This window comes from Tauraco erythrolophus, chromosome 14 (assembly GCF_009769465.1).
Source record: "Tauraco erythrolophus isolate bTauEry1 chromosome 14, bTauEry1.pri, whole genome shotgun sequence".
Classification (NCBI taxonomy): domain Eukaryota; kingdom Metazoa; phylum Chordata; class Aves; order Musophagiformes; family Musophagidae; genus Tauraco; species Tauraco erythrolophus.
Window position 1 is genome coordinate 21794935 of NC_141478.1, and position 21188 is coordinate 21816122.

At 45.3% G+C, this 21188-nt stretch overlaps 1 protein-coding gene across 1 annotated transcript in view; it reads left to right on the top strand.

Annotated features, from left to right (window-relative positions):
* NPTN (neuroplastin) overlaps nucleotides 1-20174 on the top strand; it is a 54318-nt gene extending 34144 nt beyond the window's left edge. The window contains exons 5-8 of the mRNA XM_086620586.1: nucleotides 8791-8924; nucleotides 10179-10452; nucleotides 19219-19240; nucleotides 19779-20174. Of these exons, the coding sequence (XP_086476712.1) occupies nucleotides 8791-8924; nucleotides 10179-10452; nucleotides 19219-19240; nucleotides 19779-19839 (491 nt within the window). The 3' untranslated portion in view covers nucleotides 19840-20174. The remainder of the gene's footprint in view (nucleotides 1-8790; nucleotides 8925-10178; nucleotides 10453-19218; nucleotides 19241-19778) is intronic.
* Nucleotides 20175-21188: the final 1014 nt, after the last annotated feature.

The window sequence follows — 21188 nt, forward strand, 5'->3', positions numbered from 1 at the left end:
TGGGAAAGACAATCTTGCACTGCAGCAAATGTGCTGTTTGCACTGAGTTTTGCTCTAGTTGGACAAAAGAACAGTGTTCTAGACGTACAAAATGGAAGTGACGCAGAGCTGATGGTGTTTTATACAGCATTGAACTGCTGCCATGGTGCAGTTATTTGTTCATTGAATAACTGTGGAAATCACTGACCCACTGCTCTGCAGTAGCTGCAGTTTGCCCCTTACACGCTGCAGTAAGATGGAATCGATCCATGATGGCAGCTTTGTTAGTCAAAGTGGGGTGAGTTCACACAAAAACGTGTTTGAAGAGTCTTCAAACCAGCCTGTGCACGTCTGGGACTGTGCTGATGCTTCTTGTATGAAGATGTACTGCAAGCTTGTTTGAAATCTAAGCTAGTGTTACTTACTGTCTTCCTTACATGCCCAGCTTAAATGTGGAGCTTCCTCTGCTGCTGTTTGAAAATAGCAAACGGGAAAGAGGATGCTTCACACTATTCCTTAGCATCTGTGCACCAGTGGCGCAGCCTATCCCGGTCTGTATGGTGATTGCTGCTGTTTAAATTAGGTACCACAGATCTGTAGCAAAAGCTGAGAGCTGACCTCTTTCCTGGGAATTTCTTCACTGGTGACTGCGTGGTCACGTTCCTGAATCCGAAGGGAGGAAGCGGGAATATTCCAGCAGTCTGTGTGAAATGACAAATGCACAGTATTATTCTATCATCTTTCCTCTCTGGAGAATGGCGTCTTTTGAACCACATGTACAATTTCCTGGGAAAGAGAAATATTGCCATATAAATAAGCATTCTGACTGATGCTGTACCAAGAAAAGCTTGCTGGTTTCCTGTGCCAATTTTAAGGGTTTTTTTAATGATCTGGCATAAAACAACCTGTCAAAATATACCCAATGTTCAACCAGATCTGATGCAGAAGGTACCTCTGCAAGGAAGAAGCTAATATACGTGCTCATGTGAATGCACCACAAGATCCTGTTGGCCTAACTGAGAGGTGTGCGGCAGAAGAACACAGCAGAAATGGACTGTTATTGATTAAAAACCTGACTGCACCTCTGAAAATAGTTACTGCCTTGCTTACAGCAAGTTGAAGTCAAATTTATGTAAGCTGGTGTTCAGGGTATGTAGCTATAGGGGCTTTTTTCTTTTAGGGGGATTTTTTTTTTTCATTCTGCTCTTATACTCTAATTGTTAAATCTTCTAATGTTATCTTAATTAAGATCTTAAGTCTTTTCTGCCTTCTGTAGGCTGCTTTGGGTGACAAACCGCTTCTAGAGACAGAAAATTTAACTTTGATAATAGATTGAGTAAGACCTTTTTCAGCTTTGTATAAGCTCTCAAAAGACCTTTTAGAAACGTTTGAATTAGGGCTTCTCTGCTGCCCAGTGCCAGACGGGGACACCAAGAGAACTTGGCAGAGAGATTTACAGGAGGGACATAGGATTTAACATTGCAGAAAGAAAAGCCAATGTATCTGATTGAAGTCCTGGCACAAAGGGAGAATAATAACTAATCCTACTAACAATTTTCCGCGGGGTTGCCTAGGTTGGGAATCATGGAATGGTTTGGGTTGGAAGGGACCTTCAAGATCATCTAGTTCCAACCCCCCTGCCATGGGCAGGGACACCTTCCACTACACCGGGTTGCTCAAAGCCTCATCCAACCCCCAACACCTCCAGGGATGGGGCAGCCACGACTTCTCTGGGCAGCCTGGTCCAGTGCCTCACCGCCCTCACTGAAAAAAATTCCTTCCTTAGATCTAATTGAAATCTCCCCTCTTTCAGTTTAAATCCATTGCCCTTTGTCTTATCACTACACGCCTTTGTCCAAAGTCCCTCTCCAGCTTTCCTGTAGCCCCTTTAGGCACTGGAAGGCTGCAATAAGATCACCCTGGAGCCTTCTCTTCTCCAGGCTGAACAACCCCAACTCTCTCAGCCTGTCTCCATAGCAGAGGTGCTCCAGCCCTCAGATCATCTTCGTGGCCTCCTCTGGAGCTGCTCCAGCAGCTCCATGTCCTTCTTGTGTTGGGGACCCCAGAGCTGAACGCAGCACTGCAGGGGGGTCTCAGGAGAGCAGAGCAGAGGGGCAGAATCCCCTCCCTCGCCCTGCTGCCCACGCTGCTTTGGATGCAGCCCAGGACACGGTTGGCTTTCTGGGCTGCCAGCGCACGGTGCCGGCTCATGTTGAGCTTCTCATTGACCAACACCCCCAAGGCCTTCTCCTCAGGGCTGCTCTCAAGCCATTCTCCGCCCTGTCAAGTCTTCTGCAAAGCACATTGGGAATTGGAACGTGTGTATACCTTTTAAATGGAAAAAACGCTTTCCTATCGAACTCCTGTTGGATAGAAACTCGTGTAGTGATAATTTTGGCACAAGTTAAAGAGAACTTGTACGCCTGGCGCTGTACAGAAGTTGGTTCTGATCAGAGAGTATTAGTTTGGATTTACTGCTCCTGGAAGAGCTGTACAGCTGCACTTGTATGGCATCACACGTCTTTTCTTGGATCTAAGTGTCTCTCTCCATAGTATCCATGCTAGTTGCAAAGAATACACAGACCTTTTTTTCACTTTGCATTCCTGCATTTTGATGTAAATATTTTACACGTTCTTCTAAAGCAGTTCTAGTTTTCAAAGCAAACATTTGGGTTTTTTTGATACTACATGTGTGGAGATGTTACCTCATTGTTCAAAATCAAGTCATACGTGATGCATCAGTGATGCACGAGTCTTGTTTGACCATACAGGCGCCATAATTTTATGCTTACCTGCACGCGTGGCCTGTCCCAGTGTTTGTGGTTAAGCAATTGTACGCAAAGGTAATTGCTTAATTGCTAGTTGTAATTACACTGCAGTTTTCAACTGCTGGTGCACGTAGAAGAGATGGTTCTGGATACGAAAGTGCTTGCAGACCAAAATAGTGGCTTTCTGACAACTTGTGAACAACTTTAACGAATGCCTGGCAGCAGATGTAAGCCAGGAGATACCAACGCCGTGTGCCTTTTACGTAATGTTGCCCGTTTTCTTCCTGAGCCTCTCCGTGTGCGGTGTTAAACAGATAAAAACGCAGAGACTTGAGCGTTGCTGTTAGAATTGCTAGGTGTGCTTGCTTATTTAAAGCAGTTTTTCTTGGCTAAAAAAAAAAAAATATATTACTAGGGCAGCAGTAATCTAACAGCAGTTGAAAATACTGGGGTTTAATGTCAGTCTCTCGGAATTCCCAGGAATGGCATTAAGTCTGGCTTCCTCTATGCAGTCAGCTTTTGGATGAAGTGGCTGGTGGGGACTGTGAGTATTTATTTCAGAGCTGTTAGGGCATTGTCTCAGCCTGAAACAACAGGCCGAGCAAACCCTGATATTGGGAAGATTCTGCCTTGAAATAGGGATCTTCTCCCAGGCTTTGTTTTTGCGGTGAAGTCGGCGGCTGAGAGCGTTGCAGGTAAGCAGCTCGTGACGTAGGATGTGGTTACTGTCAGCAGGGACCGTGACACTGATCCTGCCAGGCACTAGCCAAGATGCAGCATGCTCTCTGCTCCCTGTCTGGAAGCTGGCTTTTTTTAATTGCTCGGTGGCCACACGGTGGAAATACCTGCAGTGCGTTTGCTGTGGTGTTGTGATGTTGGAGCTCTGGAAACTTGAGGATTAAAAGAAAGAAGAAAGGAAAAAACAAAAAACCAACTTTGAAGAATTCTGCCTCTGCAGTCTTTCTGCTCAGAGATCTTGGGAAGAGGAGGAGAAGGAAATAAGTCTGTGTTTTTGTGTTCTGATACTCCACAAACCCTCGGTCAGTGCGGAGCAGCAGCAGCGAGAAACCAGATGGGGAAGAATGTGCTCACGGTTCCCTCTGGCTGCCCAGAAATAATACAAGCATCAAGGAAGATGTTGGTGTATGTGGCCTGGCTGATGGAGGGCATCTTTACCCTCCATCCTGCCTTCCCATCAAAGGCTCCCTTCTTTCCGTGTACCTGGACAGGTAGAGCTTTTTAATGCTTCTTCCTACAAGGCCTTTCTGCCATCATTGCACCAAGAGGATTCTTCTGACTTCCCTCCCCATCCCTCGCTCGTTTTGCACCTCTTTCATCTATCCTCCCCAGTTGCTATCCATTTCCCAGTAGCAAGTGCTCAGACCAGTCCTGTTTGGTGCTCCTGAGAATCATGAAACTTACTGCTTTTGAAAAACGCTTGTTATACCCCCAGACTTTAGCTGAGCCAGAGGCACGTGCAATACCTGCACCCAGAACGTTACGCTTCCACTCTGGCTCCAGCCCAAGTAACCAGCTGGAAAACAAGTGGTTGTTTCAGCAGCCTTGGAAAAATCTTGGTTTCTTGACTGTCTTAAGAAACCCCTGCAGCAGTTTCACAGAGCGCTGTAGCAGAAATTAATTAAGAAATCAGGCGTTGTCTTAGCACAACCATATCTTAGAGTGGTCCTGAGCGTTACACTGCAAATGCATGTCACATTCTCCCTTCTCGCAGTGCCTTCGGTGTCCCAGCTCTCCTCCCAGGCTATAAAAGTAGACATGGATTAGAATTGTATTGCAGAAAAAGAAATCTTCCCGAGCCCTTTTACTAGGTCACCTATAAGACATTATAGTTTTTGCGTGCAAGAATATTTTTAGATGCTTTTGCCCTTGCTTTTAATTTTGTCTTTTAATGGGAAAACTTGAAGGGGTTTTAACTGGGGCATGGTTTGGAGGTGTTATGCATATTAGTTCTCCCCTCCTTTTTAGTAATGTTAGTCAAATATTTTCAAAATACCTGGCAATTAAGGGCTGAATACCTTCTAAGCAAGAAATGACATTGCATGCCCTGTAAGAAGAAAAACAAGCCCTCTTTTCAGGGCTGTGTTCAGAGCACACCATCCAGAAAGCCCTTGCTGCACAGTGCGTTTGTGCATATTTGCTACTCGAAACATAAAGGCCCAGTGTTTACTGTGGCACAAAACCTCTTTCTGTTCTGATTCAGTTTGAAACAACCCAAAGAATGATGCTTATTATTACTCTTGTGTCAAGAATGCCTAAATCGGTGTTTATTTGGATATTTTATTTACTTTTTTTAGTAGCAATTAATCTAAACTAACCCTGCCTCTTTTTACTCTTCCATATTCTGTTTCAAGCAAACATTCAGTATTTAGTTTTCCTATTCCACGACGTGAGAATAAAAACCTTGCTTTCTTTCATCGGGGGGCATTATCTTGGTTTCGTTGGTGTAGGAGCTGACGGAGCGTGTTGTGCCCACGTCTCTGCAGCCGACTGTGGCTGAACAGAGATGCGAGCTCTGCTGCTTGAAAGCTGAAGTGAAATCTGAATCCTTTCTGAACAAAACCTGCTTTGTTCTGTGCTTCATCTGTTACTGGCGCTGGAGCAGAACGGTGTAGGAAAAATCTTGAGAAGCTTCACGGGAAAACATCTCCCTGTTGCTTAATCTGTGATCGAGGTCAGTCGCGGTGATTATTTTAATTGTAGCTCCTACAGCAGAAACGCAATTAGCCAAACAGTTTGGCAGAACAAGTTCTGGATTAACGTCTCGGCCTCAGCTTGAAACCAGCTAGCATCAGATGCCCTGGAATATTAATATTCCGTGTAGTTCTCCCCTCAGACTGCGGACGAAAATAGTCCCTGTCCTGGTGGAGCTGGAAATGGCTGACACAGAACTGCCCGGACTGGAGAGAGCAGAACGTCTTCTCGTCACTTGGGATAACCCAGCGAAGGTGTAAAGAAATAGAATTCTCTCTTGGCTGTAGGAGAACAGGTCACCCTGCAGTAGAAGTTACTGTGTCCTAGAAAGCTTTCCCTTTTTTCCTTCTTTCTCTGTCAGCACTTAGAGAAGAAGTGGGGCAGCTGCGGAGGCCCAACTTGCTGGACCCTTTTTTGGACAGCTTTGACTCGCTGCCTGCTGGTAGATGGCCATGGAAAAGCCAAGTGCTGACAGATGGAGACTGTGTGGGGCTTCCACTCTAAGCTGATGAATCCTATTTCTTCTTCTCCTAATGGGGGTAATTTGCACTGGCTTTTGACAGCCCTTCAGTGCCGGTTTTGGGACCATCGCCTTAAGCCTGTCCCTTGTGCTCCGCTGTTTTTGTTAGGTTGGATGCAATTCCTGCACATCATCCTCGAGTAAACAAAAAAACACCGAGAAGTCGTTGGGCTTACCGAGCTCCTGCCCAAAAGAGAACTTTCTGGACCTTGCCAGGAGGAGATGACACCTCTCAGTAGCTCACAAGAGGAGATTTTGCTTCTTGTCGAACCACCATCTTTTGGAATAACTGTCACATTCCTCTTTGAGGCTGCAGGCAGTGGTTTGAAAGGATGTTGCAGGTGGCTGCCGAATATCCTGAAGATATAATGCCGTGCACTCAACCCTAAAGCTAATTTATTTTCTTCTTCGAGACCTTCAGCTTGAAAACTTAATTTCCTCCAACTATTAATGCCTCCTATAGGCACAGGTAGCATGGGATCACCTTGCAAATACGGAATGTTCTTTCCTTTCCAGCTTCCTTTACTTTATGTACCTGGCAGCTTCTTTTTGCGCAAGAATTGTTATGGTCTGGCGTCTTCACTCAATTCACGGGTTTGTCTCTCAAAGCATCTTCATGTTTGATGTGTAAAGATATGTTTTAGTTGTCAGGTTTTTTCAAAATAACTAAAACCCCTGGTGTGCTGTTCTTCATCATGGTTAAGGTCAGCATCATCTGGCAATTAGTTGGCATTTGTCTGGCTTCGTCCATCGAAGTACAGTCATGTATAGTGAATGCTGTTAGCAAAGCCATTATTTGCGTGGGTGGATACAGAAAGATTTTGATCAAGTCCTTCCTTCACCTTCTTCCTCTACAAGATCATAGCATTTTTCTTATTTTTTGCATTTCAAATCATAGCATTTTTCCTAGGTAATGAGCTCCTTTTCGACTCCATCATGAAAAAGTGTTTGCTTGAAAATCAGAAAAAAAAAAAAAACAAACAAGCATGCTTAACTTAATAAATTATTTTAAAATGACCTGAATTCCTTAAGGGTTCTACTAGAAGTCTTAGAGTTAGTTTTAATTTCTGGTGGGCAATATCTCTGCTAAGGAACAGGCCTCTGCAGCAGCATCCGGCGTGGAGGATCTGTTCAGCTCGTCGGTGCCCACTGTCAGCTCTGGCTGTTGCTGAGTTGGAGCGAATAATCCGATAGAAAATGCAACTGAGAGTTAATAATTCCGTCAGCAACAAGTGCGTCTTTCCTTACACGGCAAACGGTCAGAACTTCTGCGAAGCTCATGTGCGTTGGAAATCCTGTTTGAAATGACACGGGCGTTTGGAGAAAAGCCTGGATTGATAAGCCTCTCCTGATGGTGCCTTTTCAGGTGAATACACACAAACTAAGGAACGCTGAAGTGTTCTTACAACCGTGATTCTTCTGTTGTTCAGAAGCTTATTTTAATACTGTAACAGCGTTACCAATCAGCTGCGTTACTGTCCAAAAATCGTGCAGGAGCAAGTCCTGGGATACTTTCTGTGTTTTGAAAAATCCCTGCATTTGAAATATTTTTAAGTCCTTTAGCACTCAGGCCTGCCGAATGTTTTCCCAAGGAGTTGCGAGGTAATTTTTGGGAAGAGCAGGTTCGGCTGATGGTGTCTGGTTGCACGAGATGCTTTCCTTGCTTTTGCTGGCTGCAGCTGATTTGTTGAACCATGAAACGTGCTTAATTCTTTGAGCTTGCAGCTGCAGATGAGCCCTCACAAACCTCTGCTCCCTGTCTGTAGGGGTTGCTAGTGGTAAAGGGAGCTCTCCTTACACAGACCCTTATGGTATATTCCGGTGCCTGGGAGGTCTTTCCGAGTGCTCCAGGAATTGGACTTTGACTGGATTAACAGATCAGCGTCCTGCCATCACACAGCAGGCCACGTGTGGTATAATTAGCAAGCTAGAAAGCCAACGGGCTTTAGAGGTGGTCAGTACGGCACCAAAGCCATCTGCTTAAGGGAGGGTTCAGCTCGGGCAGCCCAGTGATCCATCGTAATCTCTCGTGAGGTATTAGGCTGCAATAGGCTGCCGTGACGGTCTTTGTTGGAGGGATTTTTGACTTCTGCTGCGTTACACACACCCCGCGGTGCTGGGAGTAGTGTGGCTGTAAGGTGTAGAAAGCATAAAGTGTGACAAGTCCCAGCACGTCTGTGGACCAAATCTAAAATCTTGCTGCAAGGAGGAACACCTTGGTTCAGCTTTCAGAAATTCCTGTTGAGACAGTATCGGTTCAGAGTCCTGACGCGATGGGCGAGTTGTAACCAGACTCTCCAACAGCTCTCTTTGAAAGCTGAAGGTACTGCAGAGCTGCAGGGACCTCCTGAGCAGTGGGGAGGGAGATGTGGATGTTCCTTGGAGATGTGGATGTTCCTCAGCTCCCCGCGCTGGGGAACAACTCAACCATCTTAGTCTTGTAGGTTGGTGGTAGTTAACTCAAGTCTGACGTCAAGATTTCTCCCTTGTCTCTCAATTTGTTTGGCAAACCAAGCCTGAAGGACATTCTTGCAGGTCCTGCTCTGGCAGGGGGATTGGACTAGGTGATGCTTTGAGGTCCCTTCCAATCCTTAACTTTCTGTGTTTCTGTGATCTTCAGTTGGGATGCTGCTTGGAGACGCATGGGAATCGCAGACTTTCTTCTGTAGGATGGGCTTAGTGTGGGAAAGGCAGCAGCTTCCAGGGAACTTGTCGCTTATTTTCTGTTCAAATTCTCGGAGCTTGAACAAATAACTCTCTTTAACGAGCAGCTTGTAAACGCAGATTGTTTTGTTTTGTTTTGATTCTCAGCTACTCCTGACATCACTGGCCACAAGCGGAGTGAGAATAAAAACGAGGGGCAGGAGGCACTCATGTACTGCAAGTCTGTGGGCTTCCCGCATCCCGAGTGGGTGTGGCGCAAGAAGGTCAACGGAGTGTTCGAGGTGAGAAAACTGGGCTGTCGGGCGTGTTTTTAACCTGCCAAAACCCCCAGTAAGGGACAACACGAGCACCTTGGGTTTAGGGATGTGTTATTTAGGGTGCCTCATCACTTCTTGAAATGGAGTTCTTCAAAAGTCCGAAACGATCGTGAGTGAAGCTGAGGTTTTCCGGCAGCGGTGAGTATGAAACGGGTGTTTATATTGCCAGCCTGTGAACAGAGCTGCTCGTTGGGTTGCTGCTGGGCAAAGGTATGAACTGGCCAGAGAGAGATGATGTATCTGCTACCAGTTGCAAAGTGCGAGTTACAAAATGTGATTTAAAACCACGTTTGATGATAAATTTCTCAAACTGTGTTCCAGTTTTGCTGGTCGAGCTCGCAAGACTTCCTATGAGGATGTGGGAGCGATATCTATTAGCATTTAAATGATCCTTTTTTTTCCATGTGGAGACTGATCTAGTGAGCAAAACAATTTGACCAGCGATTGGAATAGCAGAAGGGAAGCTGGAGGTTGCTGAATTCACAGCCCACCTATTTTCACGTTGCTGTATGATCTGCCAGAGTAGTAGTGAGTTGATTGATGGGTTAAGAAAAAACGTTAAGCAAACAATAGTACAGGTTGATTGTTCGCTGTTAAGTGCGAGCTTAAATTTTTATTTAAGTGCTATATGAGTGACTTATAGCACTCAGTGCTATACAAGTGACTTATCAGTGAGTCATCAGAATCCTCTGTGGTGGTCCGCAGATTTCCCTTCACACTGTCTCTCTCGTGAAGTTATTTGATAAATTCCTCCACGATTAACTGTCAGGAAGATCAGACATCCCTACTTTGCCAAAATTTTTGTCTCTCTTTAATTCTTGAAATGTAAGCAACTCTGAAATCAGTCTCTCTTTTGAATGCGATGCCTTGAATTTCAGCTTCTCTAAATATTCCTGAAGTCAGTGGCTTAGGCTGCCCTGACCAGGAATCTGTGAGCAGTGCATGTTTTCTTTTAAAATTGTAGTAAAGGCAAAATTTTATTAGGGCTGTCATACCTTAAATAGTTAGAAAATGCTATCTAATGTGATGTGGGATAATCTTAACTGGTACTTCTTTTTCTATTTCCCCTCCTCTCTCTACTGACATTGTTTTGTCCCCTGCTAGGGATTGTATCCTCTCTCCTATTAACTTGTCTCTTCTAGTTTCTGTGACGTGGGTACGAAAAGGCACCAGAACTTACTAAAGCTCTTTCTCTTTTCCCCTTTCTCCATTTATCAGGACATCAACAACTCCTCTGGCAGATTCTTTATTTCAAATAAAGACAACTACACCGAGCTCAGCATCACAAACCTACAGATAAACGAGGATCCTGGCGAGTACCAGTGCAACGCAACCAACCAGGTCGGCTCTGTCTCGGTCACAACCATCCTGCGCGTCCGCAGCCACTTGGCTCCCCTCTGGCCCTTTTTGGGGATCTTGGCAGAAATCGTTATCCTCGTTGTCATCATAGTTGTTTATGAGAAAAGGAAGCGGCCAGATGAAGTCCCAGACGGTAAGTGTGCTCAAAGCCGCTTGTAAGGAGGAAAAAAAAAAAAACAAACAAAAAAACAAATAAGGAAAAGGCAAAGTGAACTCGTGGAAGCAGAAGGGAGTGGGGCTTTGTGGCAGGAAGGATCAGCGGCACAGTTCGTTCAGCTCTGAGCTCTCTGCTCTCCCACCTATTCACTCTCCACACGCTGAGCCCAGCAAAGCGCAGAGGGTCCAAGTGCTGTGCGAATTCCTAATGCTGGATTTTCCCCGAGATCTCAGACTGCGGGCTGGGAGGGTGGGTTATTTCCATATCTTTAAAACTTTTGTTCCACAAGGTGAGTCTGGCGCTCCCGTCTCTCCTTCTGCCCTGCAGAATCCTGCACGTCAGCCCTAAGGAGAGTAGGGCAGCGCAGGGGGAGAGCCGAAAAACACTCTAATCCCTGATGGCATTCCCTCTCCCGTGTGGCATCTGGGTTGGACACTGGGCAGGTTTTGTAAGGAAACGTTGCGCTTACAGGGATTGGGACCGCAGAGGTGGCTTCAGAAACAAAATTTGTTTTCAGTGTTAAAAAAGGTGGGGGCAGGGCTCTTATTTTGGCCTGTAACTGAATTTGTATTTAAGGAATGCTCTGGAAACAATGTCTGACTGTAATAGCTGCTGAGTTATATTTCCTCAAGATTAGAGTTTGTTGTTTTGGTTTTTTTTATATGAGGTTTGATGGTAGCACTAATGAGTTAACCTGCTTGGTACACAAAAGTAGTAACTGCTTCATCTTTGAGCTGCTTCTGCATACCTTCCTCTTTTAAAGATGGAGAAAGGGGCAGTTTGAGGCTAAAATAAGTATTTGAAAGAACCACATCAAGAAACAGACTTTAACGTGACACCTAGCTGCTCGCTACAGTGTTTATCAAGAAAACCCATCCAAGGAATCCTTGGGAGAAGCAGCTGGTACCGCCCTCGTGCCGTAGGTACACGATGCGTCCACGTAACGGAGCAGGTGCTGTCGAGTACGTGGAGGGCAGCGTGCTGGATCAGTACGGGAAGCTCCGGGTCGTTGGAGCCTTGCTGGGCTGGCTGAGCCCTCTGGCATGGCAGGTGACCTCCAAAGGCAGCTGCCTCGCAGCTTGTGCAGCGACTGTGGAGCTGCACAAGGGAGCCATCACGATGTTTGCCTTTTGGAATGCAGATATGGGTGCTGGAACAGCGATCCGCTTGTGTGGAGTTTGGGTAAAACAAACTCCTTGGTTCCTGAGCTATGTTTCAGGGAATGGAAAAAAAAAAAAAAAAAAAGAAAATGCTAGTAATTTGAGAATGGCTGAGGCTTGGATCACTGCTGTAGCAGATCAAAACTGTCTTAAATAGCACATACCTAGAGGAGACTAGCTTTTGATCTTAACTCCTTGAGTAGCGTTTACTAACTGCTTACTGAGCATGCATTGAGACTGTCGGAGGTGTGTAGCCAACAAAACCTGCGTGGTGCATGTTCCTCTGCGTAACTAACAGCTTCCCAGTTGCTGAGGGGTTTGCACTGCCAGCAGTTTGTCCTCCAAGTGGCTCTCAACCAGCCCAGAAAACTTCACATGGGTTTGGAAGGAGAACTTTCAGTGTTCTCTCGCGCTTGTCCCATATTGCTGTGCCACGTCGGCCGAGCTTTGGCGTCGGGATGGCTGGAGAGAATCTCACCTCCATGTTGGTGGCTGTTCGTGGTTCCTTCCATTTCGGACTTTGATTTGGTGAAGTTTCACAAGGACCAGAACAGGATATTAAATTGTAACTTGATATGGGAATATTTGATTGCAAGCGGCCTCAAATGGACTTAATCCGACAGAAATTGGCTTTCCCTTGACCAGATGGCCGTGCAGCTGCCACGTTAGTGGAATGAAGCACACGTTGGAGGTGAAGAGTTCACTACCTGTTTGTTTCAAAGGCTGAGGTTTTCCTGGCTGGTCCGGCCACTCTTCAGATGCCCGAGGGCTCCGGGCTCATCATCTCTGGTGGAGGTGTCCAAGATGATGAGCCGAGTAACAGGTTATTAATCTGCTTGCACGATGGTCTGCTGTTATCTTAGAGGCAGCTAAGCTTGAGTCCTGGGGAGCGCTGCAGCTCTGTGGTGGCCACTTCCTTGGAGGACAAATTCCAATATCGCAGGCGATATCTGGGTATTAGGTTTGCCTGGATGAAGAGACGCAATCGGCATAACGTCTTGTCAACTAAAGGCCGACTCGAGTCCTGCGTTCCTTGGGTACTCCTGCACTTCCTGTAATGGCATTTGGAGCTTTCCATGACATCGTGGTGGGAAACACCCTGTAAGCAGGAGGGGCATTTTACAAATGTGAGAAATCGTTGATAGTCTGCTGCTTTCCACACTTGGGTGTTTTTCTTAGGTGACTCCTAATTTTGTTATTTGAAATGCCTTGTTACGAAATGCCAAAGTTAATGTTTTAATGCAGTGGTGTGCTTATCTTTTGGAATTTAAACTCTCTGCTTTCCAAAATCAGACATCCGCCTCCGCATGCTGCAGTGAGCCAGAGCGGGTAACATCAGTGAGCTACAGCTGAGCCAGCACCTCCTGCAGATATTAGTCTGGATTACTTATCATAAATATTATTTAGCAACAGCTGTGATCTCTCTCAATTATCAGCTCGTTTTCCAAATTATTATTTTTTTAGCATTGGTTTTGGTGTGTTAAGCTTTAGGGACAAGGGTTGTGGTTGTGCCAGGTCTTCATATGAGGCTGCTGCAGCAGTCGGTGCCTCCGTGCTTACAGGGGAAAAACCAGGAGTAACTGAGGCCGATGTTACTCAGCAGAGTAACTTCACTGATGGCCCTTCTCACTGGGGTGTGAATTTTTTCTGTGGACCGCTCCCAGTTTTTCCTTAGACACTGAGATTCCTTCATATTCCACACTATCACCCTACTCCCCATCTTCCCGTGGCAGAATAGCTCTGGACTCTCCTTAGTCACCAGATTTCTCGGCAGTTCTTCCTTTGCTCTGGAGTAGCAGGTAGGAGCAGCCAAAAAATCCCCAGCGTGTTTGAGGATGGATGGCCGTTCTGCGTCTTTCTTTGGACCGCTGCCTGGCGGATCGTTGTCGTTGGGCTTGGCACATCCTCCTGCCACAGGCTGCCCGTTCCTGCAGATGAGGCATCTGCTATTGGTAAAGAACCTCAGCGTTGTAGAAAAGCAAGTGGACTCACAGTTGCATCAGCCTTAAAAAAAAAACAAATAAACAAGGCTCGAGGGCTGAACCTTTTTGGTGACCCTAAACAAAGAAGTGCCAAAAAGGATTTTGAACAACTGAGGCTGATGGAAAGCACCCAGTTGCTAGTGGGAGATGTGACTGACTGGAGAGAAACATTCCCTCTCTCCTGGAAGGTGTCTGGGATGCTTCCCAGAGCGCTCGGGAACTCTACCTGGCCATCCAAAATAAAACCAATTAATTCCCTTTTCCTTCTCTCTGTGTTCCACGGGCTAAAAATGACCCGTCTTAGCCTGCCAACTACCTCATCTCTTGGCGGATGGGTGGAGTGACGGATAACCGCGTTAAATTTGGAGCAGTTCTTCTCAATTTACTGTGTAGCTGCGGAGTGGGGCCGCTTAGGTGTCAGAATTTGGGGAGATCCAGGGCTGTGCCTTCCAAGACACTTCTCCCATGTTATTTGCTGGATTTAGAAAAGGTGTTACCTCCGTCGAGAAGCACTGCCATGCTGGAAGGGCCGGGACACTCCTTTAACTTTGGCATTTCCTGACTGCAGGTGGTTGTTATTTTCGCATGGACCTTGCTTTTTGTCTTTATTTGCTCTTTATGCCACGGAACAGGGCTGCTCAGTAGCTCCTTTGCTTGAGATTTCCTCCTCCACATCATTCAGATTTGTGAGTTGTGTGTTTGTTTTTTTTTTTTTCTGCTGCTGTGTAGTACAAAAAGCGACTTGGCATCCGTGAAATCCGTTATTTCCACCAGAAATGGTGCGAGGATGGTATTAGCGGATGCCTGGTGCAGGTTATACTGTTGTGCCTGTGGATTTAGGGACATTCTCGTCCTCCTGGGAGGGGAGGTGACTGCAGCAAGTACCTCCAGTGACCTGCCCGCAGGTGCGAGCCCCCTTGGCATCCAAATGATGTGCTGGGAGGAGGGAAGGGGAGGGCGGGTTGTGCTTCAATTTCTGCATCCATTCAAAACGAGAGAGTTTTGACTTGCTTTACGCACGGTAAAGCAACATCCGGATCACCTGCTTTTTTTTTCCAGAGGGTGGCTAGGCTTTGTAAAATCAAGAGCGGGTGGATAAACATGCAGCTGCCGGTGGCTTTTGGTGATGAGAGCTGCATGAGCGTGGCATGTGGAGGCCAGGGACGCTGGCACGGTGCTGCATGTACAACGGGAAGGGGTTTCAGCAGGGGACCGCTGCTGCGTTTTGCTCGGAATGCGAGCTGCTTGGGCTTCCCTGGACCAGAAAAGGAAGCAAATAGCTTTGTGTCCCTCTGTGGTGTAGCTTAAGCTGCTTATTTTTGATAGACGTAGCGATCAGCCATTTTGACCTGAACGCAGTATATCAAAGATTCGTAAAGAAAGTGGTTTTTTTCCGTTGGTGTCGGATCAAATAGCCTAAAATTAGCAAAACCGCTGTTTTGAAGGGTGTGTTCTGGGGTAAGTAGAAAGTAAAAACTTCTTGGCAACATTCCCCCATAGGAATGTAAACAGTTTTTACTTTAAAATCCGTATTCTACGTGATCTTTAGTTCAAAGCCATGAGGTGACTGGGTTATAACATGTCCTTTTTCATTCTTCCCTTCTCATTTCTCAGCTTAATACAAAGACTTTCCATAAATGTATTTCTGCTCCAGCTCTGCAGAAGCTCCATCCATATCCCCACATTCTTTCTAATACTCTTTTTTTTTTCTTGACTTTCCCTGTTCCTGCTATTACTGTAAGTAATATAAAGAACCAAATGTTTTCACTGAAACACTTTGCCTTGTAACGAGTTAATTTTGTTGTGGGTGTTTTTTTTTTTTTTCCCCTGTTACCCGCACCTTTCTCTCCCATTCATAAAATTTATCAAGGGGAGAAAATTCAGACAGGCACATTCCCTCCAAAATATTCCTGTTAAGCCAAAGAGAAGGGTGTTACTCCGAACTCGACGTGCATCGTGGTGGTAAATGCTGCTTTCCAATCTCTGCGTGTAACCAAAGCCCTGAGTAGTTAATGCAGGTTGTAACGCTCGTGTCCCTGCAAACAACTGCCTTGTAAGAAAGCTCCCCAGTCCTTAAGGACTTTTTCTTCCAAGTTTTGAAGGCACTGTCAAATTTTCTCTTCCCAGAAAGCGAAATTAAAAATTCCCCAGCGGGTCTCTGCAATAATTCCAACAAATTGCTTTGCAGACCGTAGAAGTCTTGTTGTAACACAGAACCCCGAAGCTGCCACGGATGTGGGCTTTTCCTTTCGAGCATTTTTACGGAAATTGAAGGAAAGTGTTTGCCTGCACGATGGGTGTGTTTTAATAACGCTCCAGTTCACTGTCGATCCGTCAAGGCGGGTCGGAGTGTTGCCGTGTGCCAGTCTGAGAACCGTGGCTGAAGCTGCTGGTCTCAATTTCTCTCTCTGGAGGTTTCTCTGCAAGTTTTAAAGCACCAGCAGAAGCGCAGAGTCCCTTTTGGATGGAAAAAAAAAAAAAAAAACCAAAAACAAAACAAAAAAACCCAAAAAAACCCCAAAAAACAAACCCCCGAAAAAAAACGAAACAAGCAGAATACAAGTCCCCTTAGGTGCAAAAATGTGAATTTTAATGCTGGAAGTACCCATTGGCATTTTGTTTTTAACTTCCACCAGTTGTAAGGGGCTACGCAAAATTAATTTGATCCGAAAAGTAAATACTGTCATCTTGCAAAGGTAGCCGAAGCACGAGTCACATTCCAAGACAGTTAATACGAGTGGCGGAGCTAAAGCAAATCTATTTGTCATCGTCTTAAAATTTTAACATCCAGATATTTTTGCCTGGAAGGATCGACCACGCGTGTTACGCGATGCGTTAAGGACAGCAGCAGTTCTAACCTTTTGGTTCCGAAATGTGCTATTTCAGGGCCCCACTGCGCAGATAGTGGCTGTCCCCACAAGCAAGGCTTGGCTGGTTGGGGTGGGCTTTTTGAATCTCACATTGTATAAACAGGGGTTTTTTGGAGCCTGCAGATCCCCTCCGACTTAAAAAGCCAAATTCCTGCAACAGGGGGGGGTTGGCGGGGTCAATTATGCAATCACAGCTCACCGGGCAGCGTTCCGGGAGCAGAACGGAACGGCGCGGCGCACTGGGAGGATGTTCTCCATGGCCGCAGGTTTACGTGCCGCCGGAGACAAGCGGTTACTAGAGCAGGTCTTGTGGCATAAAGGTTTTGAGTTATATTGATATTTGTCGGTTACTATGACTTCTTTTTATTTTTTTTTTTTTCCCCTCCCCTTCAATTGCATCATACCCTTAAAAAAAATGGTGGTAAGTGAGAGATCTGCATGCTTTGGAGTTTGTTTAATCCCCGCTTCAGTCTATACAATGCACAAGTCATAACGTTAACACTTTCTCTTAAAACTTCTTCATTCACGTTCACGACTAATTTGGATTTCAGTTTGCTGTTTTTAATCTTTATTTAGTCTGATTTTTGTACTTCTTTTTTTTTTTTTTTTCCTGTTGTTCTGTTGCCCCCTGGTTTCGCTACGGTTTCGGTCTTTGTCTGTACTGTGCTGGGGATGCTTTTCCAGCAGTTTAATGGCTGACCAGGATAGTAACGCAGAGAGAAAATGTCCTCGGTCTTATTTTATCACCGGTTAGGCAGTAGATGGGACAGGGGTGAGTGGTGGTGATCCACCACCTTAAGTATTGAAATAGGCTTTTTTGTTGGATCTTTTTTTGGGAAAAGACCCTGATATAAATGTGAAGCTTTTTCTTTTTTTTTTTTTTTAAAAAAAACCCACAAAACTACTTTATCTGGAATAAGCATCTAAATATTTTAAAGGAGAAGGAAAAATGGTTATTTAATAGCGAGAGAGAGCTTGTATCTTCACGGTGCAGTTTGATATTTCTGAAGTCCAGCCAAACAAACTCTCAAAGACGTCGATTATGCTCGTTAGAAAGCCGAGACGACCGAGTCTTAACGGCGAACGGCATCGGTAGCGGTGCTGCTCCGGGGAGGCGGGGGGGAGGACTGTCTGTCCGAGGCTCTTCCCAGTCAGCGTGCGGAGCTTTGAGATCTTTTGTGACTCAAAAGATGTCGATGGAGGGAAGTTCTAGATCTTCTCTACTGTGCTTTGTGTTCCAGTACCTGATGTGTCTCTGTATATCTCCGCTGTATATACAACAGCACATTGATGTCTGGTCGTCCTTACTAGTCCTAGTTCTCTGTACCCTGTCCGATAGTGTACTGTGGCTGGTAGTGGACTTCTGTGGACACTGGTGTGTCGCTAGTCTGTTATTTTGGCTGTAAAGCTCTTGGTTTGTGGTTAGTTCTTTTTTTTTTATTTTTTTGAACTATTTATTTTTTTTCGTTCCGGTCACTGTCTGTGCTAGCGGTGGCTTTGCCTATCCGTTGCCTTGAAGGTTCAGGTGGAGTAATGTCCCCTCTGACCGACATTACTCCTGGCGTGTGCTCATGCGGATATGCCTACACTGTTGAGACTGTAATTTCCATAACTGCTTCATGTGCACTAAGCACCCTTGTGGAATCCTGCTGAGAGTTTCTGAACGACTTCAGTGACAAATCCCTCCGGCGCGAGGTGGGAACGGCAACTGGCGAGTGCCGAAAACAGCAGGTCCTGAATTGGTTCCCTCCCCAAAATACTTCTACAGGAGCGTTAACTTCCCAGATTGATTTTTGTACTGCTGTTTAAATCGACTTCTGTCTTCTGTACTGCAGCTTGGGGGCAAAATAAGGTGGTTTATCCTTAAAAAAAAGTTCGATTGGTCACGAAGGAGCTCGTGTGAAACGTTACTCATTGGCAGATCTTCTTCCAATTCTTAAGAGAAATTTTTTTTTTGCCAAGAGACACGGGCAGAACAATGCCGTCAGTCTTCCGTAGCTGGAGTCTGTCGTGTCCGGAGGTTTACAGCGCCCCTGACGAATTGTCCCGGCGCTTTGAGCCCCGCGCTCTGCGGGACGCAGGCACGGTGCCCAAGGGCTGCGTTTGGGTGCTTGAGTCGAGTATCACACCTGCAGCCTCCTCCTAACCTGGTCCGTTCCAATTAGACGTGGAGAAAAAAAAAGGAATGTTCAGAGGTTGTATGATCCGTGGGGGAAGATAAAGCGTATGGTGTGTATACCCCGCGGTGTTTGTACCAACCGTTACCCATGAGCAGTTGAAGAATGGCTTAAAAAAAACTAAAAAGAAATATATAAATATTAAAAAAAAAAAAAAAAAAAAAATCAATGCAAGAAAACGACCAGCAGGATTTTACAACCGAAACGTTGGTTTGTCTTCTCATCTATTTTTTGAGATTGAACCACTGGAACTTGGGGACAAGATGAGCCTGACCATATTGCACCAATCTGTCCGCTAGAGTTGCAGTTCTTCATGACAAGCATCCAAAGTGTTAACTAAAAACCATCGAAGCAACATCCCCGCCATTAAAACTCGAATCCAGAACAATAACTCCATGAATCTTTGCACTACCAAGTCGGAATGGCCTTTAACGCTGTAGATAGATCGGTTTGCTGTTTGCGGTTGAGCCGGGCGTAACGGGGCAAAGACTGACTCTCCTTTTCTTTCCCTTTCTCTGTCTTTCCCTGGATTGCACCGGAATTTTTGCTGCAGATGATGAACCAGCTGGGCCAATGTAAGTGCATTTTAAGGAAAAAAAAAAAAAAAGATATTACTGGGCTTAATCTGAGCGTTTTGGGGAGTTTACCCAAGACTGATGTTCCGTGTGACCTTCCTCATGGTAACGGACCCTTTGGTTGGTTTTTTGTTAGCAGCAGAGTAACGATGAGTGGCATTTCCTGGAAAACCAAATATTGCGGAGGGAGTTAGAAAGAAATTCTCGTGCCGAAGCGACACGCGGTCTCCCTGACTGCCTGGGGTAGCCGATTTGATGTGGGTTTTTTTTCCAAGATATTTGTAAAAAGTGGTGGTGGTGGGAAGAAACCGGCTGCTTTGGTTGTAAAAAGGAGGCAGGAGAGCAGAACAACGGTGTGTAGGGAGTGGGTAGCACGGGGGCAAGAAGGTGGCAGAGTACAAACAGTCTGAAAGTGGCGTTGTCTTCAGCCGCTGGAGTTGAGGGGCAGAACGAAACGCTGTTCAACTTGTGCCAAGCCCGTTTTTCCCTACGCTTGGGATTGATTTTGGTGTGTTTTCTGTATTCTTCCCTTCTCCAGGAAAACCAATTCTACAAACAATCATAAAGATAAAAACTTACGCCAGAGAAACACAAATTAAAACCGCTCATCATGTAAGTATGACTGGCAGGCAGCTGGGAAGCCAAAGCCCTCCGTTTTTCCGTCGCGGCTGGGGCGCGGAAACGGGACGCGTTGCATGTGTCAAAGTTACCCGCTGCTCCGAGGGCGGCCCCGGCTCCTTCAAGGAGCTCTGGGGCTTCTCAAATGATCATTAATTTTTTTTTTTTGTCATAAAATACGCAGGTAATTTAATGATCCAGTAGCTGTCGAGCTCTCCATAATCACCACTATTGCTAATTAAAAAAAAAAAACAAACAAACAATCCCAAAACCCATCCTCATTCCGTGGTACCTGGCCGCGGAGCCGCGGTCGGGAGCAGCGTCTCTCCGTGGGCGCTCCCGTGGCGCGGGGTCGGGGGCGCCGCCGGGCATTGACTCCAGCACCTTTTCTCGTTTCTCTTGTAGAGCTTTAAGTTTCTGAGAGACTGATGGCAATAGGACCTGCTAAATTTAAGGGTTGGAACTCTTGGTTCTAGAACTCCAGTTCTGTCCGATTTATTATTTTTTCTTATTTTTTTTTTCTTTTTTCCTTTCCAAGTGAGCAACAATATGACTGTCTAAAGCATGCCTTATTTAGCCTCTCCTGTAAGGATGACCTAGCCAGATAAATTTGAATAATGCTTCAGTGTAGAAGATGTAAACTATTTTGGGCTTGATGTGCTGTGAATGTCGCTTTTATTATTTTTTATTTGATTTGATTTGATTTTTTTTTTTCCTCCTTAATCTATTTAAACATTAGAAGTAGGAAGCCGGTTCACGCATGCGCCATTTTTTACTTCCTGTAGCTGTTAAAAAAAAAAAAAAAATTGGCAAAGCTCTAAAACGCACTGCTGCCATCTGGTGATACTTTTTTGTAAAGTACAGCAAAACTTAAAAAAAAAAAAATATATATATACAGTATATATTTATATTTTGGGGGAGGGGGAAAACCAAAAAAGAACAGTAATTGTGTTTCATTTTGAAGCTGCTGATGTTCATTCCTTACTGTATGTCTGCAAGACGAGGGAATTACGCTGTTCTGGTACTTAGGGAAGTAATTTAAATTGAAAATATCTCAAGGGCTTAACCTCTAGAGAGAGACTCGGGTGTCCTGCAGTCAGACTTCACAAGCTGGAACAGTCAGACGTGGTGGTGGAATGCAGTTGGAAACAAAAAACAAAACTTCAGTTTATAAATATATATATATATGATTGCTTTTTAAGTGATTTTTTTTTTGTTAACTCATGTAAATTCTCAAATCCTTTTGCACTGATGTGTTCAACATATTCTTGTACATTCAATTCAGGCAAACTTTTATAATTTTCTTTTTTGTTGTTGTTGTTGAAATGAT